The sequence below is a fragment of the Lagenorhynchus albirostris genome, chromosome 11, assembly GCF_949774975.1.
Source record: "Lagenorhynchus albirostris chromosome 11, mLagAlb1.1, whole genome shotgun sequence".
NCBI classification, from domain to species: domain Eukaryota; kingdom Metazoa; phylum Chordata; class Mammalia; order Artiodactyla; family Delphinidae; genus Lagenorhynchus; species Lagenorhynchus albirostris.
This window is the reverse complement of record NC_083105.1, coordinates 53,637,705-53,659,459: the sequence shown is the minus strand read 5'-3', so window position 1 is coordinate 53,659,459 and position 21,755 is coordinate 53,637,705. Positions and strand designations below refer to the sequence as shown.

At 35.6% G+C, this 21,755-nt stretch overlaps 1 protein-coding gene across 2 annotated transcripts in view; it reads left to right on the top strand.

Annotated features, from left to right (window-relative positions):
* The window catches only part of MON2 (MON2 homolog, regulator of endosome-to-Golgi trafficking), a 120,741-nt gene that overhangs the window by 26,924 nt on the left and 72,062 nt on the right, over window positions 1-21,755 (top strand). For both annotated transcript variants that reach the window (XM_060165669.1, XM_060165668.1), the window contains exons 5-11: window positions 114-243; window positions 2,559-2,653; window positions 3,764-3,889; window positions 8,109-8,303; window positions 19,051-19,175; window positions 19,561-19,697; window positions 20,487-20,640. In XM_060165669.1, coding sequence (XP_060021652.1) covers window positions 114-243; window positions 2,559-2,653; window positions 3,764-3,889; window positions 8,109-8,303; window positions 19,051-19,175; window positions 19,561-19,697; window positions 20,487-20,640 — 962 coding nt within the window. The remainder of the gene's footprint in view (window positions 1-113; window positions 244-2,558; window positions 2,654-3,763; window positions 3,890-8,108; window positions 8,304-19,050; window positions 19,176-19,560; window positions 19,698-20,486; window positions 20,641-21,755) is intronic.

The following is a 21,755-nucleotide window of genomic DNA, read 5'->3' as shown; positions in this document are numbered from 1 at the left end:
GGTGATTGAAGCAGCAAAACAAATTATTTAATTTGGGGTTACATCAGATAAAATAAAGATAATAACCATGTTCCTCAATCTTACTTCACACTAAATGGAAATTATTTTTTCAGGCAATTGTTCTTTGTTTTCGACTACACTTCACAAAAGATAATATTACAAATAATACAGCTGCTGCTACAGTGCGACAAGTTGTTACTGTTGTTTTTGAGAGGATGGTTGCTGAAGATGAACGACACAGAGGTAAAGTGAAAAAAGTTGTTTCCTTTTGACAGTGGGTGGCTCTAACATCCATGCTTTTCTCTTTTATTGATTGTCAGCCATTCCCCTATGAACTTAGGCTACCTAAAAATTAGAATACTTTAAGAAGCCTGTTAGGGCTTCCCTGGTGGCACAGTGGTTGAGAGTCCACCTGCCAAGACAGGGGACACGGGTTCGTGCCCTGGTCTGGGAAGATCTCACATGGCGCGGAGTGGCTGGGCCTGTGAGCCATGGCCACTGAGCCTGCGCATCCGGAGCCTGTGCTCCACAATGGGAGAGGCCACAACAGTGAGAGGCCCGCGTACCACACACAAAAAATTTAAAAAAGCCTGTTCATTTTAACTTCATTATTATTGATAATGGCAATTCAAAAGATAAATCCCCCATAATTTTATCACCCTAAGAAGTGGACTCTATTTTCCATGTTTATTTCTAATATATTCATAATTTCATATCGAAGATGATAATTTCACATTTCACACCAGATGTTGCATTATAAGTATTTTCAGCCAAACATTACATTATATGAATTTTTCATGTTATTTTTGTAATTGAAATTTTAATGGTTGCACTATATTTTGTGGCTATTCTATAATTTAATGAACTACTTATGTTCAATAGTTTAGTATTGTTTTGAGTGTCTTCCTACATATATATTTCCATATGAATTATTTCTTTAGGGTAAATTCCCAAGAGTGAGCTTCCCTCATGTGAATCTTTGTCTCTGCCTATTAACATGTATTAATCAAGATTATTTATATAATGTAAAGTTTAATATTTTCATATTTTCATCAAATATTTGTAATTTTTAGCATCTTTTTCTTTGTGATTTACAACATTTCCTAAAAACTTAGAAACATGTCCTGTCACAGAGCTTACAGATACTATGCTTCTGTTATAATTTTTATAATTTGATAACTTTTAACCTTTTTTTCATTTGTTAACCCTTATTGCATGAAAAGTAAATTTTTTCCCATGATCAGTTGAAAAGATCATAAGGTGCTACCAAGAGCAATCTCTCTGTTTTATGGAGTCAAGAAACAAAAGATTAAACTTTTTTTTCCCTTTACATAGTTTTTTCTTTCCCTTAAACTCTTTTTTTTTTTTTTTTTTTTCCGGTACGCGGGCCTCTCACTGTTGTGGCCTCTCCCGTTGCGGAGCACAGGCTCCAGACGCGCAGGCTCAGCGGCCATGGCCCACGGGCCCAGCCGCTCCGCGGCATGTGGGATCTTCCCGGACCGGGGCACGAACCCGTGTCCCCTGCATCGGCAGGCGGACTCTCAACCACTGCGCCACCAGGGAAGCCCTCCCCTTAAACTCTTGATATTAGCAATCTTTCATATCATTTGGTGTTTTTTTGGTAATACTGGTAAAAAACGGCGATACTAGTAAGTAATAATGGTGCCTACTCTAATAATTGCTTCACTTTTCCTGAAATTAACCATTGGTCAGATTTTTCACATTCAGTTTCAGACATTTAGTCTGTTGGTTTATTAGAATATTCCCACTGACTTTTGTCTCACTTTTCCTAGGGGAAATGCAGGTGGAATTCTAGCAGTTTGGAATATTAAGGAATTAAACTTAAGGGATAAAACAGGGCAGTTCTCCAGTTTGAATGTCTTGTATATTCATAATCTCAATATAAGTTCTGGATTGGTAGTTTTGCCTGTATGTCTCTAAAGACTAATATCTCATTTAATACTTTCTAATAAGGTAGAAAATACTTAGAACCTCTTTCTTTTCAAGTAGTCATTGAGTCAACATTTATTCAAAACAGGCTGTCATAGCTTACAGGGAATGATATCTTCTTAGTATTCAAAGAAATTGGGAAGCCCCATTCTAGTTGACTCTTAGCTAGTCAATACCTGTGACTGACATAGTACTTGTGGCAGATCAAGCAGTTAATTCTTTTGAAGATGGAGAGATGATAGAGAAATTAACCATGTGATAAATATTTATATGTTTGATATTTAATGGTACATTCAAAGATCATGTGGATTTTAAATCCATGAAATAAAGAGACTGGAGAAAGGGGTACTGAGAAAATCAAATGTATGTGTAAAGATACTAAGTTTATTAAAATGAATGTAAGATAGTGAAGAGTGATTTTTATGGCATTTTGTGTAAAAATGGGATTCCCAATTTTTGTTTCCATTTTGGAGGCATGGTTCTGAAGTTATTATTAAAGTTTATAATTCTATAAATAAGTATTTATTTTAAGCATACCTTTTAGACAGTATATATGATTTATTAACGGTCATTATGAACTCCTAAAACCCCTCTAATTTTGATTGCAGATGTTGTAGAACCAGTACTAGTCCAAGGAAATAGTAACAGAAGATCTGTCAGTACCCTCAAACCTTGTGCTAAGGATGCATATATGCTTTTCCAGGTATTTCAGTTGATAAGAATAATTTTTATTATACAATATAGTTTTGTATGAATTTTTGATTTTGGAATTTTGTATCTGATTCAGTTTTTTAAGCGTCATTTTTTTTAATTGTCCAATTTTATAGTGTCAAAGAGGTACAGGTTACCCCCACTATCTGACAGTAGCACATTTCTGTGAAACCTTTCATAAGCCAAAATGGCCTAAAGTGAAAAAGCAATTACCTTAGTACACAATTACCTAACGAATGCACAAAATAGATCGAGATAAAGCACAGATGCTCACAGACACAGTTCAAAGCTATGGCAGCTTGATGCTGAGATGCTGAGTGTAGTTCCCGGGGAAAGAGCTTGGCAGTACCACTGTTGCTGCCTAGGGTGTGTGCTGCCTCTACTATGGGCTCGCTGCAAAGCAAGTGCTGACACGATTTTCACTTTTGCCTTTTTTTTTTTTTTTTTTCTGTAAAAGTGAAAATCCTCTTCAGATTTCTTCTGGTTAGAGAAAACAGGTGCTAACATAGGTCTTCTGTAAGAGCTAAGTGGTAAAGCGAACTTTTGAAAAGCCCGTGATACCTGTATTTAAAAAAAATTCTAAAACATTAAAGAGCATCTATAGCTAATTAACATGATGAAATGTTATGTTTCACTTTAAGGAAATAAAATGAATTAAACCCTGAAGTAGATATATTAGGGATGACTAGTCATATAAAATACTTCCTTTAATAGGAAAATTAAAGTACTAAATTTCTGTTCTACCTAATGTAATTTGATATGCAAATACCTGATTTTTACATTACTTGTTGTGAATAAAATAAGATTAACCTGCACTAAAATTTTATTAATTTTGGTTAAAGGGTTAAGTGGTTTTTCATTAAAACCATGTTAGAATAACCCCTTATCTGTGCACTCTATATATTTAGTTTACTTACATAATCAACTATACAATTAATCAAAATTTGAATTACCAGTACTTAGTTTCTAAGGAGTAAAACCTATTATTTAAGAAGAGATACTTTAAAAAAAATTTTGTGAACTATAAAATGAAAGGACATTTCATTCCAGCATGTGAAATATTTTATTTATTTTTTATTCATTGTTTGATTTATTTTCCCAGGACCTTTGTCAGTTGGTTAATGCTGATGCCCCTTACTGGCTAGTAGGCATGACAGAAATGACCCGAACATTTGGCCTCGAATTACTTGAGTCAGTCTTGAATGATTTTCCACAAGTCTTTTTACAAGTAAGCCATTTGTAGTATCTTGCAACAAAATTAATCTTTAATTTTTTCACAGATACTTTTCAAGAGAGTAACATGTATTTTTCCCCCACATTAAAAAATGCAAAAAATTATAACCTTAGACTTTAGACATATAATAATTTGCTGATATCTTAATTTTTGTTGTGCCCAAGCAGTTTGAAATTTTAACATTAGAAGGAATTCCTAGAGTGTCTAGTCAAGCATTTCCCAATCTAAGGGTGTACAGAGGAATGTGGTACGTGAGCTATTTTTATAATATTTAAAAGCCTTAAAAAATTGTCACTAATTTTTTTACTTGTTTGTATGCAGCTTTGTGCTTTAACATAATTTAAATGGAAGAAAGAAGTCGTCAATGCTTAATAAATTTAATGTGCTATACAGAATATTTCAAAACAGAAGGTTAATAGGGGAAAAAGTGAGAAAGAATTCAAACTTTTCATTTTACCTGTAAGAAGCTAAAGTCCAAAAGTGATTCAGTGATTTACATGGGGTTCTTTAGTTATTAGCAGATCTTGAACAAAAACTTAGAACTTTTAACTACTACTCTAGCTCCTTTCCCTACCATGCTGCCGCTCCCTAAGTCATCTATTTTATCCTTGCTTTTACCTAAAAATGTGTGAATCAAGTGAGAAAAAAGTAGAAGGTCCTTTAGCCCAAGAGTTGGGACTGAAACTTTTACTACATGGTTCATAATTTTTGGTCCGTGTTAGACAACTGTTCAGTGCTTTCAATGATAACAATATTAACTGATGATTCCCTTTCTTGTATTAGTATAGGATAAGTGTAGATACAACTCGACTAATCATCTTGTATAAACTGATAGCTGTAACAGCTACCACTTTGGACTGCCTACTCCGTGCTGTGACTTTGCTAAATTCCTTATATATCATACTCTCTTTAAGCTGCACAAATGCCTGAGAAGTACCAGTTATTCCTACTTTACACAGGAGGAAGCTAAGACTTTAAGAGGGTTAAATAATTTGTCTAAGGTTTCATAGTTTGTAAGTGCCCTCACCCTCTAGCCACAGTGTCATTCTTGTTGTTCCTAAATGACCCAGGTGGACTCCTGCTCCTAGGCCTTTGTACTTCCTGCTTCCTGAACCCGGAATGCTTTTCTCCCATATGGCTTGTTCTCTTACTCTTTTGAAGTCTTTACTCAATGGTCAACCTACCAGATAAACTTTCCTCACCACTGTGTAAAATGGCGGCTGTTTTTCATGGCAGCACCCTTGTCTTTCTTACTCCTTGTTATTTTTCTTTGTATCACTTATTTCCTCCTGACATATGTATTTGTACATTAGTTGATCTCACTTCCCCTACAGGAAAGTAAGCTCTATGAGGCAGGGACTTAGTTCACTGTTGTATAGGTGCCTATAGTGGTGCCTGGCATATGACAGGTGTTCAATAAATATTTAAATGAATGAGTGAATGAATTTGTAAATGAATTTGAATTTGACGAGATCGGGTGCATTCAGGGTGGTATGGCCATAGACAATGAATTTGAATTTGAAATGTCTATAGTTTGGATTATGTTTTTTAATTTTGTAGGAAAAGATTTGAAAAAATGTTTCCAGATTTATTGTACCCATAATCTATTCTACTTTATTCTTCCTGCTATAATGCAGAGGAGAAAAAAGAATTATTCTGTGTAAGATCCTAAAATTTACACCTACAAAGTTTTCTTCAAGAGAGAAATATTTGCTTTCATTCACTTATTATTCACTCATCCAATCAAAATTTACCAATCCCTTACAATATGCTAGTCCATGTGTTCAGTGTCAAGGATACAGAATTTAAATAAGACAGATAAAATTCCTGCCCTTGCGGCACTTACCAATCTAATTGGAAGAAAAACATTAACTGAATGATAAGCCATGATGAGTGCTGTGAGGGAAAAGTATAAAAAGTGCTATGGAAATGAGTAACATAGGTACCAAACCTGGTGGAGAGTTGGTGATGAATGAAGGCTATGAAGCTTTCACCTGAAAGATAAAGAGTAGTTAGTTGGGGGAAATAGGTAGTATAGGAAAAGAATATTCCAGAGCAGTGGCTCTAAGAAAGGATCTGTCTTCTCTTTTAGAAAATAAGCTTCATAAGGGCAGGGACAAAATCGAACTTAACCTTGAATTCCTTTACCTAGCACAGTGCTTGGTACATATTAAACAGTCAGCAAGTAAATGCTGAATAAATCATTGAAATGTGAGTAAAAAAAGCAGTCTTTTACCTTCTTCAAAATAAAATCAGTGAGTTATAGGACTAATTATACTTATTAATCAAAGATGACTTTTGGCTTTCTGGCTTGAGCAATGTGTTGCTTGCTACTAAGGTGGAATACTCTATGGGCAGAACTTTTGCTAGAAAGGATAGTTTATTCAGTTTTGAACTTACTCATTTTGAGATACCTGAGTGTACACAAAATGGTAGTTTAATTTATACATCTTGAGCTCAGAAGTAAGGTTTTGGGCTAAAGTTATAAATTTAAACTTCACTGGCATATATTTGTAGTTGAAGATATGGGAGTGAATGAGATCACCTATGGCGATAACATATGGAAGTGAGGACCTGATATTCTGGAGCTCTGAGGAACCTCATTGTTAAATGGTTGGGCATGAAAGGATGAGCATACAAAAGAGACTAAGAACATGGGGGCCAGAAATGTAGGAATGTATCTGAGAGACTGTGGCATAATAAAAGACAAAAGCAGAGAAAGCTTCAAGATGAACCAAGTAATCAGTTATGTCAGGTGCTTCAAAGAAATTTGGTAAGACTGAAAGGGCAGTGTTTGTCCACAGAGATGATGAGTATAATGAGAATAGTTTCAGTGGAGATGGAGTGGTTGATGGGGGTTGTGGAGGAAACCCAGTTGCAGCTAGTTGAATAGTGAGGGGGAAAAGTGAATAGATAAAACTTTTCAGAGTTGTCTGTAATATTTATGAATTAACCAATACCTAAGGTTATTTAATAAAGTATGAAAACGGACTTAACTATGCTTTTCATTTTGTCAGTGAAACTACTGTAGATTTGAGAGTAGAATTTCAAATCACTTAACTCTTAAGATCCCATTTTTTGGGGGGAAGAATTAAAAGTACATTAAAATGGATATAAAAGCAATTATACTCCAATAAAGATGTTTAAAAAAATGGATATAAAAGACTAGAAGGATATATATTTGGAGTCAACAATGATGACTCACTAACTTATCTCTGGGAGGTGAGATGAAGCAAAGCTTTTATTTTTTACTTATCTGTGTTTTCTTTCGTTTTTTTCTCTAGTGAAGCTGATTTTTTTTCCTTGAATGAACCTGATTTTTTTTAAAAAATACATTTTACAAATTTTGTGATTCTGAACAGATAAACTGCTCTATGCCTTATTTTTCCTTTTTTTGGTAAGATTAAAGGATTAGATTGGTAGATTTGCGGCTTCAATGAAATTGAGATGCTTAAAACAACAGAATAATATATATTTGAGATTAGACATTAAATATAGACTGGACTTTGTATTGTCAGTATAATGGGACTACTTTTGGCTAATATAGTCAAGGCATTAATAGGTTAATAGGTTAAGGGAGCTTTTCTGCATAATATGCCATAATTCTAAGTAAAATTTAAGAATTCTTTGCAAGATTCCCAGAGTTTAAAATAATTATGCTTGTTTGTCATTGTGTTTATATCAGCTTTTTGTGTTCTGTTCAAGCAATCTAAGTAGAACAAAATATTAATTAGTAAATCTTCTATGCATGAATAGAATTATCTTTGCAAAATAAAATCTGAATTATATAATTTATTATACTTTATTAATCAGATTTTTGGTCAGCTGCCTATTTAAATGCTTTATCTGTTTGAATTTGTGTAATGTATTTTCTTTCTTTTGTTCTTTATGTTTTTAATTGCTAGTGTCCTACTAAAATTAAAATTCCTAGTAATAAACATCGTTTTAATTCCAAAATTATTAAATGTTCAACTTAGATTCTTTTTAAAACTTCTTGAAATATTGTTTGATCTTATATTCTCAAAGAACAATACTAATTTCAGAATTGTGTGTAAAATGGTAAAATAATAAACTGTATAAACTTATAATAAAGCTAAATTATTCATACTGATTATTAAAGATTATTATTAACTGTGAGACTGTTTTATAAGCATTAAGTACAAACTAAGTTAATTCTTCTTTTTTTTCTTTTTTTTTTAATCTTTGCAAATAGCATCAGGAATTTAGTTTCCTCCTCAAAGAAAGGGTATGTCCTCTTGTGATAAAGCTCTTTTCTCCAAATATAAAGTTCAGACAAGGTTCCAGCACTTCATCTTCTCCAGCACCAGTTGAAAAACCATATTTTCCTATCTGCATGCGTTTGCTGAGAGTAGTATCTGTTCTGATTAAGCAATTTTACAGTCTTTTGGTAAGTGCTAATTTTTATATGTGTTTGTGTGTGTAATCGCATGAAGTCTCTTCTGAGAAGATGATGTATTTAGCTTTTTCACTTCAGTTAAGCAAACTTTTTTTTTCGAGTACCTATAGGTATTCTCTTAGGTACTCAAAAGTTCATTCTTCCCTTTCTTATGTTTATGTGGCATTTTTAATGTATGTAAAGAAGAGTGATGGCCTATTATCAGATTTGGTGAATTCTAGCATAAGAAATCAATTTTTACTTTCAGTCTAATATTGTATCTATTTTGCATAAATTTTTGGATGCAGGGTATGTTGTGATATTCCAGATCATAATTCTTTCAATGTGATGATTGACTCTTAAATATTTTTCAGAGAAAATGGTATATGATGGTATGTTTCTTTTTAATTTTATGTTAAGTCAAATTCAGCATTTTACCTTAATTTTAATTAACAAAAGTAATTGGTTAGGGCTTCCCTGGTGGTGCAGTGGTTGAGAATCTGCCTGCCAATGTGGGGGACACGGGTTCGAGCCCTGGTCTGGGAAGATCCCACATGTTGCAGAGCAACTAGGCCCGTGAGCCACAACTACTGAGCCTGCGTGCCTGGAGCCTGTGCTCCGCAACAAGAGAGGCCATAATAGTGAGAGGCCCGTGCACCGCGATGAAGAGTGGCCCCCACTTGCCACAACTAGAGAAAGCCCTCGCACAGAACCGAAGACCCAACACAGCCAAAAATAAATAAATTAATTAATTAATTTAAAAAAAAAAGTTCTCAGCACAAGAAAAAAGAATTTAAAAAAAAAAAGAGGGCTTCCCTGGTAGTGCAGTGGTTGAGAGTCTGCCTGCCGACACAGGGGACGTGGGTTCATGCCCCGGTCTGGGAAGATCCCATATGCCGCGGAGTAGCTAGGTCCGTGAGCCATGGCTGCTGAGCCTGCGCGTCTGGAGCCTGTGCTCCGCAACGGGAGAGGCCACAACAGTGAGAGGCCCGTGTACTGCAAAAAAAAAAAAAAAAAAAAAAAAAATTGGTTATAGATCATCTATGAAAAGTCAATCTGCTACATGTTAGCAATTACCAACAACATAACAAACTATTAGACCGTATCGGTAGTTTATACTAAATTCTGTGGAGACTATTTTTAAAAAAAGGTTTTTTCCATATTTATATTATACTTGTCATAGATGTTCTTTTCCTATTCCAAGTCCATTTATGTAAAATGCATTTAGAACTAGTCTTTATAAGCACTGTAGTTATAATTATTTCTGGCCACGTGAGGTATATCTATAATATATTTAATACATTGTTTGGCAATACTGTAGGAAATCAAGTCATTTCAGAATGTGTTGCTAAAAATGAAACTACAGCACTCCCTAACACCATACACAATAATAAACTCCAAATGGATTAAAGACCTAAATGTAAGACCAGACACTATAAAGCTCTTAGGGGAAAACATAGGAAGAACACTCTTTGACGTAAATCACAGCAAGATCTTTTTTGACCTACCTCCTAGAGTAATGAAAATAAAAACAAAAATAAACAAATGGGACCTAATGAAACTTAAAAGCTTTTGCACAGCAAAGGAAACTATAAAGAAGACAAAAAGACAGCCTCAGAATGGGAGTATATATTTGCAAACAAATCAACAGACAAAGGATTAATCTCCAAAATATATAAACAGCTCATGCAGCTTAATATTAAAAAAACAAACAACCCAATCCAAAAATGGGCAGAAGACGTAAATAGACATTTCTCCAAAGAAGACATACACATGGCCGCGAGGCACAAGAAAAGGTGCTCAACACCACTAATTATTAGAGAAATGCAAATCAAGACCACAATGAGGTATTACCTCACACCGGTTAGAATGTGCATCATCAGAAAATCTATAAACAACAAATGCTGGAGAGGGTGTGGAGAAAAGGGAACCCTCTTGCACTGTTGGTGGGAATGTAAATTGATACAGCCACTATGGAGAACAGTATGGAGGTTCCTTAAAAAAATCTAAAAATAGAATTACCATATGACCCAGCAATCCCACTACTGGGCATATACCCAGAGAAAAGCATAATTCAAAAAGACACATGCACCCCAGTGTTCATTGCAGCACTATTTACAGTAGCCAGGTGATGGAAGCAACCTAAATGCCCATCCACAGACAAATGGATAAAGAAGATGTGGTACAGGTATGCAATGGAATATTACTCAGCCATAAAAAGGAACAAAATTGGGTCATTCGTAGAGGTGTGGATGGACCTAGAGATTGTCATACAGAGTGAAGTAAGTCAGAAAGAGAAAAACAGATATCGTGTATTAATGCACATATGTCGAATCTAGAAAAATGGTACAGATGAACCAGTTTGCAAGGCAGAGATGGTGACACAAACATAGAGAACAAACGTATGGAGAACAAGGGGGGAAAGCGGGGAGGGGGGTGATGGTGGTGGGATGAATTGGGAGATTGGGCTTGACGTATATACACTAATATGTATAAAATAGATAACTAATAAGAACCTGCTCTATAAGAAAAACAAAGTTAAATTAAAAAAAAAAAGAATGTGTTGCTATTTAGGGAACTGTAAACTATCAGGGCTTGGTGCCAAGGGTTTAAGAGTCTTTTAAAGTTCTTTTTTAAGAAAGGTAGATTAGTTTCTCTAAAGATGGAAAGTTTTTAACTATCAGTTGTTATATTTTCTGTATTGTGTTTATTTATAGTCTGTTTCTATCCACAAAGAAACTTTTAAAAAAATGTACAGCAGAGTGACAAGATGATAGAATAGGAAGCTCCAGGCACTCTACCCCTTATGGAGACACCAACTTAACAATATACAGAACAGATTGCCCTTGTGAGAACTTTAGAAACCAGCTTAGAAATTACAGCACCCCAGGCAAGTCCAAGGCTAAGAAAAGGTTCATTAGAGTGGGTAGGAAAACCCATTGCACTTACCCGCTGTACCTCATCCCACTCCTGGCACAGCACAGCATGGTATGATCAAGGGAAATTCCCAACTTATGGCTTCTCCTTCAGGTGGAAAAGAAGGGTGAAATATGCAACCAATGTCCTGACTTTTGGGGGTACTGCCCAAGGGACTGATTTTTGTCTCAGCTGACTCTTGGACACTTAAAAGAAAGGCAGCAACATACTTGGGCGCCTGGGGGCCTGCTGAGATCAAAGTCAAGCCCTGTGGCTTGCCACAGCACCAGGGAGATTATAGTAACACAGACGGACACCAGGGGAAGCACCAATACCTTGACTTGATACAGCACCACAGACTGCAGTACTACATACAGACACCAGGGGGAGCTCCTGAGTAGAAATCGGCAAACGTCTTTAGCTGGGAAATTACACACATAAGCCCAGAGAGGACACATTGACAGAAAAGGTTTGAGAGGACCCCAAAATCTCTAGCTGGGCTGATTGGTAAAGATCTTTCCCTGTACAAAGCCAGCCCATAAAGACTAAAAGAGTTAGCTGTTTTTTCAAATGCCCAAATTTCAACAGAAAATAAGAAGACATACAAATAAACAGGAAAACATGGCCTAACCAAAGGAGCAAAATAAACCTCCAGAAATTGTCCCTAAAGAAATGGAGATAAGTGAGTTACCCAACAAAGAATTCAAAATAACCATCACAAAGATGCCCAGAGAGCTAAAAGAGAACACAGACAACTAGTCAGGAAAATGGTGTATGAACAAAATGAGAATATCAGCAAAGAGAAACTATAAAAAAGAACCAAACAAATTCTGAAGCTGAAGAATACAATAACTGAATTGAAAAAATTCACTAGAGGAAATAGACCACAGACTGGATCAAGCAGAAGGAAGAATCAGCAAAGTTGAAGACAGGTTATTTGAAATTATCAAGTCAGAGGAGCAAAAAGAAAAAAGAATGAAGAGACCCTGTGGGACACCTCAAGTAGACCAGTATATGCATGTCTAGGAAAAACACACTGTATTTTACTTTCACACTCACAATACCTCTGTAACCAAACGTGGATATTTTTCCCACACTGACCAGTTCTCTGACAGCCAGGTGTCTTACATTTTGATTAAATTCTGATATCTGCCAGAGTTAGCACAGGCCCCATAGGTTAAGGGATGAGTCCGCGAGACTGTCCCCTGTTTTAGATGCCAGTCCCAAGTAGTGGATCCCCAGGTTACCAACAACTTCTGTCTAACTTGGCTACAAATTGGAGGTTCTCACGACCCCTTCTTGGGGTTCAATAACTTGATAAAGTGACTCACAGAACCCAGGAAAACATTTTACTTACTTTTGCCAATTTCTTAGCAAGGATATTTTAAAGGATATCAATGAACAGGCAGATAAAGAGATACATAGGGTGAATTCTGGAAGGGTCCTGAGAGCAGGAGCTTCTGTCCCTGTGAAGCTGGGGTATACCACCCTTCTGTCATGTAAATGTGTTCACTAACCTGGATGTTCCCCAAACTCCATATTTTGGCGATTTTTAGGGAGGTTTCATCATATAGGCATGATTGATTATTAACTCAATTTCCACCCCTCTTCCCACTCCAGAGAATGGAGGGTGGGGCTGAAAGTACCAAGCTTCTAATCATGGTTTGCTCTTTCTGGTAACTAACCCCTATCCCAGAGTCCATTGAGAGTTGCCTCATTAGAACAAAAGATACTCCTGTTACCTACAAAGTTCCAAGGGATTTAGGAGCTCTGTGTCAGATGCTCCTATCATTCAGGAAATTACAAGGGTTTTAGGAGATATGTGTCAGGAACTGGGGTCAGAAGTCAATTCTTAGAACAAAGGACGCTCCTAGCCACCCCTATTTACAAGGGTTTTAGGAGCTCTCCTAAAATCAGGGGTGGAGACCAACATATATATTTCTTATTATTTCACAATGCATTATGGGAGTCTTAGATGAGGAGGAAAGGGGGCAGAGAGCTTATTTGAAGAAGTAACGGCTGAAACTCCCCAAATTTGAAGAAGGAAATGGACATACAAATTCATGAAGCTCAAAGAATTCCAACTGGGATGAATTCAAGAGACCCAAGCCAAGACACATTATAAGCAAGCTGTCAAAAGTCACAGACAAAATATCTTTAAAGCAGAAAAAGAAGAGTGATTCTTCATGTGCAAGGGAGTGTTCATAAGATTTTCAGCAGACTTCTCAGCAGAAACCTTGCCAGCCAGAAGGGAATGGGGTGATATATTCAAAGTACTGAAAGAAAAAACTGTCAATCAAGAATACTAATCAAAACTTTCCTTCAAAATGAAGGAGAAATGAAGTCTTTCCCAGATGAACAAAAACTGAGAGAGTTTATTACCTGTGACTAGGCCGAATATATATCACTTCACTATTTATTCCCTAAGTATTATCAGAGTTGTCTTGGGAGGGCTTCTCTCTCTTCCCTCTCTAAAATACATGTTTAACTAGTTAAATTAACATAAGGCTATAGAAAGAGATTTCTCCTTTTCCTTTTCATATCCACTAATCAGAAATGGAGAACCCCATCTTTTTTCTGTTCTCCACAATAATGCAGCATGCTTACATCTTCACCACAGCAAATGCAGAATTCACATTTTGTTTCTGCTCCCAAATCAAGAATTACCAACTTAATTATCTTTTATTTTTATAATACTTGGTGCTGAATTGTATCCCTTCAAAATTTATATGTTGAAGCCCTAACCCCCCCACTGTGACAGTATTTGGAGATGAGATCTTTGGGAGACAATTAGGTTAGATGAGGTCATGAAGGTAGGGCCCCCATGATAGAATTAGTGACCTTATACAAAGAGATACTGGAGAGCATGCTCTCTCTCTCTGTCTGCCATGTGACAACACAGTAGTAAGGCAGCTGCCTGCAAGCCAGAAAAAGAGCCCTCACCAGAACCCAACCATGCTGCCACCCCGATCTCAGACTTCCAGCCTCTAGAACTGTGAGAAATAAATTTCTGTTTTCTAAGCCACCCAGTCTATGGTATTTTGTTATGGCAGCTCAAGCAGACTAAGGCATTTGGTTTCTGTTCACCACTTCTGTTATCTAGTGGTTCATCCAGTGACTTTTTCATAGCTACAGAAATCTTATTCTTTAGTAATTTCAGTTTTAGATGAAATTGCTGATATTGAGTACATATATTCTGGATACTAACAAGTACTTTACATTCATTCATTCATTTAGACTTTACTACAACCCTGTAAAGTAGGCCTTCATATTTCTATTTTACAGCTGAAAAAATGAGGTTCAGGATATTTATGTAGTTTGCCTGAGATCATACAGTTTATAAGCTGCAGAGCTGCGATGTTAAGTAATTCTTTTACACCCCCAAAACCCACACTCTTAACCCCACTGCATTTTATTCTTCACTGTTTTCTTAGTTCTCATTTCTTCCTCTCTCCAAGGCTGCCAGTGCCACGTTTCCTGTACTGCTCCTGTACCATTCTCTATATTTTGATCTTAGTCTCCTCGATTTGGGGGGACAGAATGGGGAGAGATAAAAGCACAACCAGCTACAGTAAAGATTGAATGTTGCTGTTTGAAGGAAGAGAAAAGCCTGCTTCTATTCTTCACTTATCAATTGGGCGTGATGACCAACTGGTGAAACTTCCCTTCATAACAAGGCAGCTCTAGGACTGTGCTGCAAAGATGAATTCTTCAGATATGACATTAATTCCTAGTGTTATAATTTGTTACATGGAGACTTGACTCATTAGGATGGAACAGTTCAAACATTCTAGTTTCTCCAAGGGCAAAAGTTAGAAGTGTGGTTGTTGTGGGGTGAGGTACGTGATTGGTGTGGAATGCATCTCTCTTATTTCTCTTGTGTTTTCTATATTTAAACCTGGAAATGATACATCTTAAAGGACATACTAGAGTAGTACTTCTTACACTTTTCGGTTGTAGGACCCCTTTATATGCTTTAAAAATATTGAGGAGCTTTCATTTATGTGGATTATTTCTAATATTATTTACTGTATTAAAAATTAATCTGAGATGATTCTAAAATCCATTACATGTTAACAGAAAAATTTATTTTCATGAAAGATACCTATATTTTCCAAAGAAAAAAACACATTGTTTTATATTTTTTGCAAATTTCTTTAATGTCTGGCTTAATAGAAGATAGCTGGATTCTCATACCTTCTTCTATTTTCATTATTTTGTGATACGTTGTTTCAGTCAAAGCATGTGAAGAAAATCTGTCCTCACAATGATATATAGTTAGAAAAGGCAGAATTATTTTAATGGCATTTTCAGGTAATAGTATATATTCTTCTTCGATCTCATACCAAACTGAACCAGTGACTCTTTCTTAAAGGTGTAGAATATGAAACCATGGTAATGACATTTTTATACTCTGTTACGTTAAAATTCATTGATTCATCTGATGCTTCAATTGTATCCTTTACCCATGCATCATTTTTTACGGTTGAGAAAATGTTCCAAATGTTAATACTTTATACAGTACCAAAAATCACACATGTTAATATCAGCAACCATTTATCAGAAGAGTCTTTTGTTTTTAAAAAGCTGTCAAGGTCACAACAGCAGATATAAGTTTTCCAAAATTCTAATTTTTGTTTGAAAGCTTGAATCTTATCATTGACAATAAATACTGTCCATTGTTTCCCCAAAAGTGACAGGCTTACTTGGTTAATTTTTGAGAAAATATCTGCAACATACACAAGTCTAAATAGTCATAGTTTGCCATATACTCTTTTAGTTAAAATGGTTCTCATAGGAGAAAAAAAGTGATTAGTTCAGTTCCCAGCTGTGCCTTTCCTTCAGACAACCATTGTACTTTGATACACAGCAAAAGTACTTCATGTGTACTTCCTGTTTTGTCACACAGAAAATTACAAAGACATGCACATATGGGTCAGCTTTAATAAAATCAATAATTGTATTTTATTTGTTATTTTATTTTTGTTCATTGTGATTGTGGTCCTTAGGTGAAATAGACCCTTTTACTTTTCTTAATTGTGTGTGATGGTGAAGAATACAATGACACTAGTACAGTTCGGTGCTACTGCCTTGATTCTTGCTAAAGCACCAGCTGTTTTACCCACCATTGTTTTGAATCATCAGTACAAATGTCAGTACTTTAAAAATGGCAAGTAATATCTTAGTCTTATTACGAAAATAGTGTGATGTTACAGATGTACTGAAATGGTCTGAGGGACCACACTTTGGGAACCACTGCACTGGAGAATCAGTGTTCTTCCCCAGTATTCACCAGCTTATCTCTTATTCTATCAAGTAACTCAGGGTGGAGAAGATAACTAATCTTCTGTTAATATATAGAGAGTGATTAGAAGAAATTAGAATGCTCCAGTCATTCAGGTACAGATATAATATAGGTAGTACACTATATTCTTTCCACGTCCTGTCATCGGAGCTAGGTGCTCTTCTGCTCTCTGATACACTTAGGCTCCATGCCCAGATGTCTTTTTTAGGAACATATCTTTAAGGAGTTTACTAAACTTAGTTGTAAGTGGCTAGCATATCTCTCTTCTGCCTTTGACTTACTACTTTTAAAAAGGAATGAATGGGCTAAATTGACTTGTGCAACTTAATTTTCCACATCTTTACATATATTTCTCTCACAAAGAATCTTATCACTGACAAATCCACTAGCTATAAGGTTGTTAGCACTAAACAGCTCCTGAGAAATAGACTCCTGCATTTAAATATTCTACAAGACTTTCTTCACTGTCTCCTAAGCAAACAGTTATCTTATGTACATTATACCATATCAGACATCTATGTGGTATTTCGATGAAAATTTCCACCAGGATGGCTTTGATTCATCTTAAACATCAGTTGTCTCTTGACTATTATTTGGTACCAAAGGACTATAGGAATTCAGAAACATTCATCACCCTTCACTCTAGTATAATGGTGTTCACGGAGTACTTTTGTGCCACAAGAGTTGGACTTGGACCATAGATACCTGTTTCATATGAGTGCAGCCTCTTGGAGGAAGGGCTTAACTTAGATTCACAATAGGCACCTTCCATTGATAGATACCCTTGAGGACAATTCATTGTCCTCAGACACTAGTTCTCTGATCAGAGTTTCACACTTGGCAAGGAGGGAAGAAGCAAGAGCAAAGCTCCAGACCCCAGGAGAGAGGCTCTCTCTTCTACCCAAATCACAAGATTTTAGTGGCTGTAGTATAAAATTGAGTGATTGTTTGATTTGTGCTGTAGTCACTTTTTCATAGGAGAGGAAATGAAAGGAAACTCTTAAAGGCAAGTTTTATAACATTAATAATTCCTTTGGCTGTGATGTACTTGATGTTTCTGAGAGCCTTTATTTTCTGGCTTGAAAACCTAACCAGTGAGCTTCAATTCTGTCACCATTTTAAATTCTACTTTTACTCTAAAGCAGATAGTACACATTTTGAAGGACCTGCTCATGTTAAAACTCTTCAGTAGATAAAACTGTTGCCCAGTGAGTCACTAGCATGATTCTCTCCTTTTCAGTTCTTTACTAAAAGGGGTAATTTTATTTATAAAAAATAGTAAGCACTGTGCACTTGCATGTCACTTTGTCATGTTTAGGGGATTTTTTTACTCATATTTTTCTCATTTGAGTTCTCAGGAAGGTGCAGGTACTTTTATCCTTTATTTATAAGAAGATTACCTAGCTTGTTGTCATCTACAAAGTTGATGGATAAAGAAGCTGAGCCATGTGATTTCTGATCTAGTGCTTTTCAACCATATTAAGTTTAGGACAGGTGACAAAGCTCTGCCTTATGACTTACCCAGTCATAGCAGTCTAAGGATGAAACTATTTTTAGTTATCCCTCTTACTTTATCCTTATAATTATGTCCTATTTTTAAGCATCTACCTAAAAGGCATTAGAAAATACCAACTGCTGAGACTTTGGGCTAAAATCCTGAGGGCTCCTCTATTCTCATAATTCCTTGCCTTGCATTATGCTCACTCATTTTGGAGCACCCCCAGCTAAAACCTCCAATAACCTGCTGTCCTTGGTGTGGAAGTATGATTTAGTTTGGCCTAGCGATCACAATGTCAGGTTAATTGTTACCTCCCAGAGGTCCTGCTGTGTCCTCAACAAATATGTAACAGAAACAACCTTTGAATAAACTGGTGACTTTTCCTTTGTTCATTCGTTCAGTTATCAGACATTTAATGAATAATGTCAAGAATATGCTTTAAATGTTATTTATTTATAAAGAGCTTGCAAAGGAGATGGCTTATATTAATACCAAAGGTAATAACTAATAGTTAATAATGCAAAACTATGTACCAAGCCTTGTTCTCAGTACTTTATATATCTTACACCTGTCAACTGCTACAGGTTCCTTCTTGATTTCCTACTAGAAAATATATGCCAAACATTCTTTGGCTTATTGCCTCTTTGTTTCTGAAGCAGCATAAGAACATATGGAAAAAGTGTTGTGATATTAATGAAGGGTACATGAGTGTACATGATACATGCTGCCTTCCAGGAATGAGGATGGCATGATGGTGCATAGTGCTTTCTAAAGAATAGGTATAAAAGATTAACCATGTTAGAAGATCATTAGTGTGAGTTTTCGCTGATATATTTAGAGTGACACTGACTATTTTTACTGTTATCTTTTCCATATATAACTACTTTTCCCTTCTTTTCTTTTTCTCCACTCCCCATTAAGGATCATAATTTATTTAAAATTAAAAGACTTTATTGGTTTGTCCGTAGGAGTAAGAATAAGAGTATAATTTATAACTCTTAGATTTAAAGAAATATTATTAAAAATGTTGTATTTTTTAGGTAACTGAATGTGAAATATTTCTGTCACTTCTGGTGAAATTTCTGGATGGAGATAAACCACAGTGGCTACGAGCTGTTGCAGTGGAATCAATACACAGACTCTGTGTGCAGCCTCAGCTATTGAGGTAAAACTTTACTCAGCAGTATTTTGTTAAATGGATAGGTTAATATTTATGCTAACAGGAAGAGCTTAAATATTTATTTCAATGATAATTTCTAAACAAAGAAAATTGTGTATTGTATGTATATGGAGGGGTGTATGTGTGGGCAAAAAGTGTGGTTAGGGATTGCCATCAATTGAATTTACTGAGTTAATATGGCCAAGATAATTTTTTTAGAACACTGACCTCATTCTGAACCTTTGTCCAGAGTTAGTAAAATTACTCGGGTGTGCTGAAGAAGTTTTAAGTATAGCATTGAGACTGATTTATCAACATTACTTGCTATTAAAAAAAATTAAACATTTTTAATCAAATATTTTCTCCAAAAACATTTAAAATTATTTTACAGGTCATTTTGTCAGTCCTATGATATGAAACAGCATTCTACCAAGGTTTTTCGTGATATTGTGAATGCACTGGGATCTTTTATCCAGTCCTTGTTTCTTGTCCCTCCGACTGGAAATCCTGCTACGACAAACCAAGCTGGTAAAGGCTTAGTCATATTTTGGTTTTTATATTCTGGCATAATTTACAATATTCAATATTCTGAGAGGATATTTACAGAAATCCTGTGACTAGAGAAATTGAGGTTACCTAAATATATACATTTATTTTATAATTTCTTATATTTCTTTATAGTATTTTAAGTTTTATATATAAATATAAAGATTTACACTTAAAGAATAATTTGATTTCACTGAGGTAACTATGTTTCTTTCCAGAATATATATTCTTCTCTGATATACTTTCAGTTCCTCTCATCACATAAGAACAAAAGTTTAGATGCGAATTTTCATTTTAGAAGAATCTTCATTTGGTGCCTCTCTTTAAAGAGTGTGGTTACTACTAAGGTAGTAACTAAGGAGGTCTGTTAGTCATTCTTTTAACAAAACAGGTGAACGTGATTTAAATTTGGAAATCAGTGTATAGCTTCTTGTTCCCTTTAACTTCTTTCTCTTCCATTTTTAACTTTCTGATTAGTGGTCTCTTTTGTCCTTTAATCCCACCTCTGATAAAAAGTGATTTAACAAAAGGTATGTTACATAGTTTGTCAGTATTTTTACTCATTAGTACCTTTTATATAAAGAAGGAAATGGTGTTTTGGGGAAACAGGGAGACTCTCTAGTAGCCAAAATAGGATTGGTAAATTTCATTTATTTGTGCAGTATCCATTCCTATAGCATAATTTTAAAAAATTGACCAAGTGTTTGAATATTATGGATTTGTAATTAAGTAGTAAATTGGTGTCTTTGCTTGCTTTCCCTTATCTAACAGGAAGCAATAATTCAGGTGGCCCTGTCTCGGCACCAGCTAACTCAGGAATGTTGGGGATTGGTGGAGGTGTTACTTTGCTACCAGCATTTGAATATAGGGGAACTTGGATACCTATTCTGACTGTAACAGTACAAGGCAGTGCTAAAGCAACCTAGTAAGTAGTAGTAGCATTATTTTGTAAGGAATGTTATTGTTGGGGTTTATATTTTATAGTAAAATGTTTCTCTCTGCATTATATTTAAAATTTTAGACCTACTATTTCTAACATATTTAAGAACTAATTTTCTTTTGTTATATTTTGAGAATTTTATCTAGGACTGGATTTTGTTTGTTTTCTTTTGTACTACTTGAGGACTATTAACAGCATAACAAAACAGAATGTGATTTCTTTACCTAAGGACCTATCCACTTGTTCTGTATGGCTTTTTGATTTAAGTATGTGGCTTGATTTCAGGCCTTGTGGACTTAGGTCTTCTGATACTGAGTTATCTTCAGCAAATTAGTTTACCTATTTAAAAATCTCAATGTACTCAACTATAAAATGGGAGTAGTGACATATCTACCTTTCAGGATTCTGTATGTGGATAGTTAAATGCTTGGCTGATCACATTTTTAGGGTTTACCACATGGAACTTTTAGTTTAATTAATTAAAGTGTTTAATGGATTCCACATGTGTTATTTAAAAATTTGTCATTATGGGGCTTCCCTGATGGCGCAGTGGTTGAGAGTCCACCTGCCGATGCAGGGGACACGGGTTCGTGCCCCAGTCCGGGAAGATCCCACATGCCGTGGAGCGGCTGGGCCCGTGAGCCATGGCTGCTGAGCCTGCGGTCCGGAGCCTGTGCTCCGCAACGGGAGAGGCCACGGCAGTGAGAGGCCTGCGTACTGCAAACAAACAAACAAACAAACAAAACAAAAATTTGTCATTAGACATTTCAGTTTAACAACTACATATTCAACAGTGTATTGTTGATTTTTCTTAAGTAAGTCTTAGTGAACTGTAGTGCTTACAGAGATAAAGCAACCAATACTACATGTGTTTAACATTGCCACAGTTGTGAGGCAGTTAACTAATATATTTTGAGTAATTGATATGCATAATTAAAACACTGTTCCAGTGACAGTAAATCAAGACTTAAACTGTGAAGCAGAATCTCTGACTAGTTTAAATCATGAATTTGTATGATATGTCAGCCTGCATTGTATCATCACAATGATATTTTACTGTGCAGCTTTTTATTTTGCCTAAAATTATAAAAGTAAAGAGT